General features: G+C 41.0%; 1 protein-coding gene across 1 annotated transcript; it reads left to right on the top strand.

Moving 5' to 3' along the window:
* Nucleotides 1–210: 210 nt before the first annotated feature.
* On the top strand, nt 211–2,231 carry dctn6 (dynactin subunit 6). Its single transcript, XM_047049067.1, has 7 exons — nt 211–315; nt 584–648; nt 740–845; nt 925–1,013; nt 1,210–1,257; nt 1,377–1,519; nt 1,734–2,231. The coding sequence occupies exons 1-7, from the start codon at nt 278–280 to the stop codon at nt 1,830–1,832; spliced, it is 588 nt and encodes a 195-aa protein (XP_046905023.1). The 5' UTR covers nt 211–277; the 3' UTR covers nt 1,833–2,231.
* Nucleotides 2,232–8,686: the final 6,455 nt, after the last annotated feature.

The following is an 8,686-nucleotide window of genomic DNA, read 5'->3' as shown; positions in this document are numbered from 1 at the left end:
AGCTGTCTCGGCTATTACAACACCTGTTGTATCGTTTTCCTCACTATGCGTTGTCAGATTATGCCAAGAGACCATAACCACCCTGAAGAGGCAGGCAGGTACGGAACCACAGACAATTAATGGAATCCATATCCGTGCATTACCAAAAAGCAACGACAGAGGGCAGAGAGGTTTCACGATTCATTTCCCAGACAAGAGTAATCAACTTTAGATGCATCAACCTTGGCTATCTTGACTTAAAATCAACTGCCGAGTGTGTGTGATCATTGCCAGAAGGATGGCCGACGTCAACACAAAACAGACAGCACAGAAAAGGTAGGCCTACGTTACTATTTTACTTGATAGTTCACTTCCAAGATTGTGTTGTTGTTTGTTAGGATATATTGTACAAACAACGATTTCCTGCATATTGATGTCTGTTCTAACAAAATACACCCCATATAACAGCTAGCTAGCCAACAATCATCCGACTACACCCATAATTTCCCCAAAAGTCGGAATCATCAAATGACAACAGATCTGTTTGTTTAGGATTTTATATCCGCTTTAGCTATAGTAATAACTTGTCCGTCATTTCTTGCAGTGCCAAGATTGCAGCTGGAGCTGTTGTGTGTGTGGAAAGTGAAATAAGAGGGGATGTGACTATCGGTAAGATTTGGACTAGCCTACAACGTTTGATACAATAGCTTTGTAGCAGTTAGGCCTTCCTTAAAAAACGATTTTTTTCCCCCTATGACAGGTGCAAGGACAGTAGTCCATCCCAAAGCCCGCATCATTGCAGAGGCTGGTCCCATAGTCATAGGAGAGGGCAATCTGATCGAGGAACAAGCTCTTATCATCAACAGGTATATTGGTTATCACCAACACAGACTGCTGTGTGGTCTTAATGAATGTCAACTCACAATATGCTGTTGTGTCCTTTAGTCATCCAGAGAACATCATGCCAGACACAGAGGGAGTTGAACCAAAGACCATGACTATTGGGGCCAATAATGTGTTCGAAGTTGGCTGTGGTATCCTTCAGTACTACCATGCATTGACAACCATGGGCTTTTGACATTTCAAGCAAAGGTCATAGTCTATTCCAGATCTAAGGGTTGTTGGTTGTAGGTAGTACTAGTATCTGCTACAAGTAATTGTAGTACATCAGAATCTGATGTCTACTTTAGACTAATCCCTGAGAATGTTCTATCCTTGACCAGCTCCAAGTTTCACAAGCTTTGAAAATTGGAGACAACAATGTCATCGAATCCAAAGGTATAACAATGCATTTTTTCCACAGAATCCTTGCCCACGCCATAGTGAATATATTTTGATATTTTTTATGACTTCAAAATGATTTGTGAAATGGCGCTAAATTCTCACCCCGTTCCCAGCTGACCTTGGAAGGAACGTCATCCTGACAAGTGGCTGTATCGTTGGTGCATGTTGCCAGGTGAACACGTGTGAGGTCATCCCAGAGAACACAGTCATCTACGGCTCCAACTGCATGAGACGCGTACAGACTGAAAGGCCACAGGTGTGTTTCTACATTCAACCAATTTCATCTGGTTTATAGAATCATGCAATACTGTGTACGCAAGCTAGGTAGGAAAGAGAGTTACGCAACAAGTTTTGATTTATTAAAACATATTTTAACCCACAAAACAAAAAAGAACATGGAACTGTGGACTGTCAAAAACATTTCTGAAAGTTGTAAAGGTTGCTGACGCTGAGAACATTTCTCTTTTCAGCCCCAGACACTTCAGTTAGATTTCCTCATGAAGATCTTGCCCAACTACCACCACATGAAGAAGACAGTCAAAGGAAGCTCCACCCCTGTCAGAAACTGATGATCAATTACCCACCACTATTCCAGGACCAACTCACTGAGAACAGCTAGTTTTGGATTGGCATCTAGGTACATATTTAGCCTATGCTGCAAAAAATAAAGCACTGTTACCCCCTCACCACCCCTCATGGCTTGCGTGCACGGTAAACATAGAAGCCCTAGCTCACCTAAGCAGTTCTCCTAAGTACTTGCCTTTCCAAGAACACTAGAAGTAAGAAGACACAAAGCCATTTAATGAGAATACATTTTTTATTTCGTCTTTTTTGTTTTTATCTTCTTTTATATTTGTATTTTTTTGTGTCTTGCACTTAATTTTTTATTTAAACATTCTTTGCAGATTTTTGAAGCTGATGTGCAAAAAAAGCTATTTAATGTGCAATAATAAAAACAGTTAAAGCAGGCTTTGTCTCGTTTTTGTCACCAGAGATGTTTTTTGTTGATTCCTCAGGGAGGCGCTATAGAGCTATAGACTATATTTTTGACACACATACAATACTTTGACATGGTCAGTGAATTGATGAATTGTGAACTGTTGCTCCTTGTCAGACTAATTTTATATTCAAGTATTTTACCTATGCAGAGTGATTTTTCATTATCACCAGAAATACATTTAAACATTTTCTTTTGCTAATTAAAATGTTAACATTTTTTTATGGTGATTTGAATCCAATAACGTTTTGGTTATTACCTTTGCTGATCAGCCCATTATATCCACAAGCATTAAAGACTGATTGTAGCTACAGCATTCTAATCTTACAATACACATTATCCTGGAAGGCAGGGGGTTTCTAGGTTAACTTGATTAATCTCATTAGGGGTTGCCAGGTTGGGTCCATTTACATCAGGGGCGGTTGTGGGCAAGGGTGTGACCATTGTCTCTTACAGAAACACAGCGCGGAACAATGCATGCCCCCAGGGAGGTCCCTTTGAGACCCCAGTGTGGTGCCCCATCTGCACCATAGACACCCCCATTCTCTTTTTGTGAGTGTGTGTGTGTCTCTCAAGAGAGCTCCCTAAAGTGTTTTGATCCATATTTAGGAAGACAAAAGACAAGCGGTCGGTCCCCAAATTTTACCTTAGCTCCCTTCCCCTCGATTGCTACCCACAAATACACTTGTAGCCTTTGTCAAATATCTTGAGAAGGTAAACTCTGCTATCATTAGCACTACAAACCTATACCTGCCATCAGGTTTACAGTATACAGTATGACATCTGCATCAACTTTAAGAAAACAATAAAATATTGAATTATTTTCCTGTAATTACCTTCAACCTTTACTGAGACAGGCATATCCTACTAAAACACCCATTTTGGCATTTTTGTGTTTCCAATCAAGGGCGTGGTTGTGGACTGAAATGGCACAATACAAACGTATAATTTGTATTCATGTCCTTTGTTGCTGTGTTTGTTTACAGTTCTGTAAGTACCTTCGCTCACCTCCAGTGAGCACACACTTTGAATATGCAGAACGACATTAAGGTCGTCATATTCATAACTTCGAAGGAAATTAAATTGTAGCCTAATAAATAAGAGGAGACATTTTCCGACTATTTTAAAAAGACACCCAGCTGGATTGTGTTTAAAATCCACAAGCATACAAAAAAATCAGGTGTGTCAGAACTGCAATTCACTGACTTTGTAAAAGCCACTAGCAGCCAATGTATTTGTGGCAAGTCTCAACGGAGGAAAAGTAACAAAGAGATTGTCAACCACATCACATCCTAAACCCCCGCTTCATGATTATAATAATAGCCAACAATTCGGTGTTTCATATGTGTAACTTTTCAGCCAACCCTACCATCTAGCAAACAGTAATGAGATAAAGGTTGATGTATTGCGTGAATGGGGCCCGTAAAGTAGTAGAATAGGCTACAATGGTTCACGGTAGGAGGCACAGCTGTCGTTTCAAACTGCCAAAACTCATTTGAATGTGTCAGGGTGGAATCCCACGAGGAGCCCAGATCAACAGGGGCTAATTATTTCACCGGTGGAATACATCTGGGGCTCGGACTTTCCATTCGCAATTTACTGTAGGCTACTCCCCCTGCCGCTATCCCCGGTCGCTTTTTTATTTAGGGGCTCCAAAGCGTCAGTTCTCTCCGCGTCAATAATGGGCAGGACAGATGTCCGACGCAGTTGCGCGGATCTGTGGAGTGACAGACCTCGTGGAAGCGTCTGTGGCTTTTTAATCTGAGAAGAGGAGTTTTGAGAAACAAGAGGCCCTGTGTCGATAGGGGAGTTGTTGTAGGAATTTCACAGGAAGTTCAAATGCAGTTCTATATTTGGAACTAGTTATTTATATTCTTTCCCCCTGCACACAATGTTTTAGTGGAGAATTATCCTGCTGTCACGTTTGGAAGACAAATTGTTTTGTTTTGGACTATAGACAGCTGAATTTTTATTTTTAAAGAACTTGAAATGCTTTACAGACATGTTCTCCTATAATAAATGCATACAGAATTTGATATTTGCTTTATGGATATTACAATGTTATATAAACATTGTTGTTTAAACATAACATTCATATTTCCCAACTCAAAACCAACAACACCAAGGCCTGCAAAGTATATATGACTTTCTTGTGTTTATAGAGTATCTGGACACATGACTGTACAAATGTACAGTGGCCACACTTGACTCCGCAGTGTAAATACAAATGTTGCAATCTCTGTTAGGAAGCTATTCTTCAGGCAGTCTTTCCCACAGCCTACTGTGTGTGTCAGGCAAAATAAGGAGGTCATATTCAGGCTGACACCATCTATGGTCAATTGTCATGGTCAGTACATTAATACCCATTCCAGTTATAATGGTAGCATCTTTGTGCTGGTACCAGTCCAACGTTGATGCTAGCATGGAAAACAGATACCGGTACTGCGTTTTGAGTGTTGTGGTTCCAAAAGGCCATGAGTTTGTCCAGGGGAGATAGAAGCTTTGTGACAGCTGACCTTTGCATCCAGGTCTGTCTCCCTTTTGAAATGTGAAATGTGACCTATAGGGCACAGTGGCATCCATAGCAATTCAACAGGAATAATTAACTTCATCGCAGCAGGGACTGAGAAACACTAGTTTTCCAGTTCATGTGTCGCTGTCTCTGTTTCAACAAACAAGGGCCACACTAAAATCGATGTCTACATAGGAAGTAGGGCTTTGTATCGTAGCAATTCTACTTGACATTCATTTCCATAATAGGTGGCTGTAGTTGGAGTACTTAACATCACATTACTTAAGTATGCTTGGCTGCTATTTCATCCCAAAATGGGAGTGCAACCGTTATTATATTTAAAATATAAACGTAACAAGACGTAACTTTCGTCTGATACAAAAATATTTGTAATTGTTTTTGCAACCCATCTCCATAAATGTCCATTTGTGTTTTACACATGCAAGAAGAATGAATGAGAGGACAGGGTCTTGCCTTTTAAGGATATGAAGGCGAGAACCTCACAACATCATGTTTACATCGTGTACAAAAACAGAGCAAATGCTGTCCTTTAGTTGTTATATTCATATTCTGCTTGAGTGTTGGCAAAATGTATTCTTATTAAATGGGCCAAAGGTTGGTTCTCGGTTCAGCTCAAATGTTTATTGGGATTTTATGCCCGATGTCTTGGGACCCACTGGGACATCACTTCTGGAAATTATACAGGCACATTTGAACTGCTTTAGAACAGTAAGATACGAACATATAAAAAGGGATGTTGAGTGAAAAGGGAAACAATTGAGAACGATAAAGTGACGTCTTGTCGTTAGACCAAGGTTTGCTGAGTGCCTGATGTGATTCAGGGTTGTGTGGAAGAACAGGTAGGTAATGATTGGGGAACAGTTCATGTTTAACCCTACTCCACAAGCAAACAAAGAAGAAAGGATAACTTTACCGGGAAACGTTTTCCTCCCCAGTGTTTAATAGCCCTTTGTCCTCTGTCTTTGAATTATGTGCCCTCTTACCTGGTTTAAAGACTTTTAGGACCTCTCAAAAGCATTCCAGTGAGGTATTCTAATCCATTATACAGGCACGTGTCAACAGTATGGAACTGCCAGCTAAAAGACGCACTTAAGTCGGTCTTCGTTTTCCACCTAACCCTTCATCTAGCCCACTGATCCATGAGAGCTTACATAAGTCCATCTTAAACACAGACAATAGGGGCCATGGTTCTGTTTAGACTGGAACGGCTAGTTTCTTCACATTTACAGGTACACCTTGAGGAGGGGTGAGGGGGGTGAGGGTCCAATCACGTTATTGTTTTGCGCTAGGCCCACCACGTTTCATTCCCATATCTCATTCTCGTAGCTTGTCAGATTTAACACACGCTGGGGCTCGGTGACCCCTGGCCTGCCCTTGAGGATAAACTAACGTTCTACCTCACTACTCAGAAATGCAACCTACTTCAGCACAAGAGCTCAGTCGCTGGGCCGGCACCCTGTCAGATAGGAGAAACGTGTTGGTTGACAGGGTGAGAGAGAAGCGCGGCAGGAGAGATGTTGTTCACGCTTCAACCGCTAATTCTGCGGTTTCCTTTTTTTTTATCGCTCAGTTATTTGTCAGTGTCAATAACGTCAGTGTCCGATGAAGGATTTGACCACAAAGATCCAGACTTATGATGAAGCTCACTGCTGTCGCTGTTCCACATTACAAGGAAAAATACATTACAAATGCACAAGGAGAAAAAGACTAAAACGATCCCAGGAGAGCATGACCCATACCAGGGCCTCATAAGGCCAATTAGAACGGGTCAGTCTGTCCACAAATTTCTCATTAGTAAAGTCAGAAGCAGATCAAAGGGTGCAAGACTCAGCCAACCTGAAGGGGAGGCAACCAGGAATGCCAAGTGTCACTCAGTCAAAGGAACGGAATGATCCGTCTCTCAGCCCATGGAGACCCACTATCTTAACCCTCCATCATCGTGTGTGCTGCCAAGCCAACTGTGGCCATTAGCTTTAAAGTGTTGTTTATGGGATATCCAGAATGTACTATCACACTACACTGCAATAATATCTGAGGGAAAGAGCGGACGTAAGGAAAACTTAAGGAGAATATCTGTCGAATATCCAACCTAAAACTATCTTTATCATAATGCAACAATAATATTTTGCACTTTTGAGGAGTTGGCAACATAGAAATACTTAATTACTGTTTTTGTTATTCTATAAATACTTTTTATTTGGTGAACATTGTTATCTAAGATCACATGCTTTTAAGATGTCAAACCAGATAAAATCCAGAGCAAGAAAGAGGGTTGTTATTTGGTGTGAGTAGATTCCTAATTCCTCGTCTTGGCTGCTCTCTTGGGAAAGTGCTCTTGATCAATAAATTGACAATATGTCATGACAGATTCATGTTACATGGCTTGTTGTAGTGTTGCTTTAGCCATGCCTTAGTGGTCAAGACAGCAGCTCAATCAAATTAGTTTAAATCCTCCTTTTTCTGTCTGAAATGAATTAGTTTCTTTTTCACCCACAAATGACCACTTTTCTCTTTTCACTCAAACTCTCAAACATTTGCCTATTACATAATCAGCCCTTTTCCAAAATAAACAGCATATCTCTATTTCTGAGTGCAGCCCAGCGTTATCAAGCTGGCTGACGTGTTCCCCTGGATACCCTAGCCAGAACGTTTTCTCGGCTGTCAGAATGGCAGACCACACAGCTCTGAGACCTGTCAGAAACAGCTGGGACATCTCCCTCCTCCCCTCCCTCTATCCCTCCTCACCACCACCCCAACTCCTTCCTCCCCCCAACCCCCCTACCATTCCCCCTGTTTACCAGCCTCCCCCCAGAGCCCCCCTGCATGTGAGAGAGCTTTGATAAAAGTTTCGGGAACACGTCGAAAAGCAGAGGAACATTTCAATTTTTATCTGCTAGCTGAGGACCCTCCCTGAACTAATGTTTCTCATCAACATAAAAGTCTTTGTTTCTTTGTTGGTTGGGTCCTTGTTTCCTTGCTTTTACCATAGACAGCTGAGCTTCAATTAGAAATAGTATGATTGGGTTAACTATCAAATCTCCAATTCCATGTTCCATCGCTCCCATCCCTTCTCAAGTTCCTCTGAGTTAAGTTCTGTCTGTAGAGTTTCAGTTGTGGATCCAGCGGTATATCTACAACCTCCAGAACACCAGGAGAATGAATACCCTCAACCTGTCTGATCTCTGGTCTCTCTGGTATGATTCATAGTCTTCCTTTGTCTACAGTCTTATATTAAGTAAGCGCCACCAGAACATCATGATGTCTTGCAACAATAATCTGATTCACCTTCTTGTACATCTATTGTCTCCAAAGTAGGGTACTCGATAAAAGCACTAACAAATTCCCAAAATTCTATGGCTTGATTTGTGGACATAAATTGTGTTTGTTCCAAAACAGGACACCCAAAAGAAAAGTCAACCAAGGACAGGTTGTCTAAACGAAAGATACAAAAACGTCTCTATTACTTATTGAAAGAGCAAAAATGACAACAGGTCTCGGCTTAAAAAGGGGGTTACAAAACAGACAACAGACAGATCCATTTACCAAGACCTACAAGGGATCTAACCTTTGGAAAGGATAGTCATATTCATAAACATTCAGTTTGAAGCCATTTACATTTGCCATTCTGTCATTGTGTATGACACATTACATACAGTATACCGTAACATGTACATTTATGCATTTACATCACGTAGAAGGATTAAGTCGAGAAGTTGTTGGAAATTCGGTGCGCAAATGTAAAAGTATAGAACTACAGTGCTCATGAGCATTCTCCTGAGAGTGCATACATTTGCAAGCTTCACAGGTTGTTAAATAGTTATAGGAATCGCGAGTTCTCACATTTATAATTTACAGAAATAATTTGCGTTTGTTAATGGTTAATCCGATACCAA

Source organism: Hypomesus transpacificus, chromosome 25, assembly GCF_021917145.1.
Source record: "Hypomesus transpacificus isolate Combined female chromosome 25, fHypTra1, whole genome shotgun sequence".
In the NCBI taxonomy this organism is placed as follows: Eukaryota; Metazoa; Chordata; class Actinopteri; order Osmeriformes; family Osmeridae; genus Hypomesus; species Hypomesus transpacificus.
The sequence above is the reverse complement of the archived record's forward strand: the minus strand, read 5'-3'. Positions and strand labels throughout refer to the sequence as shown.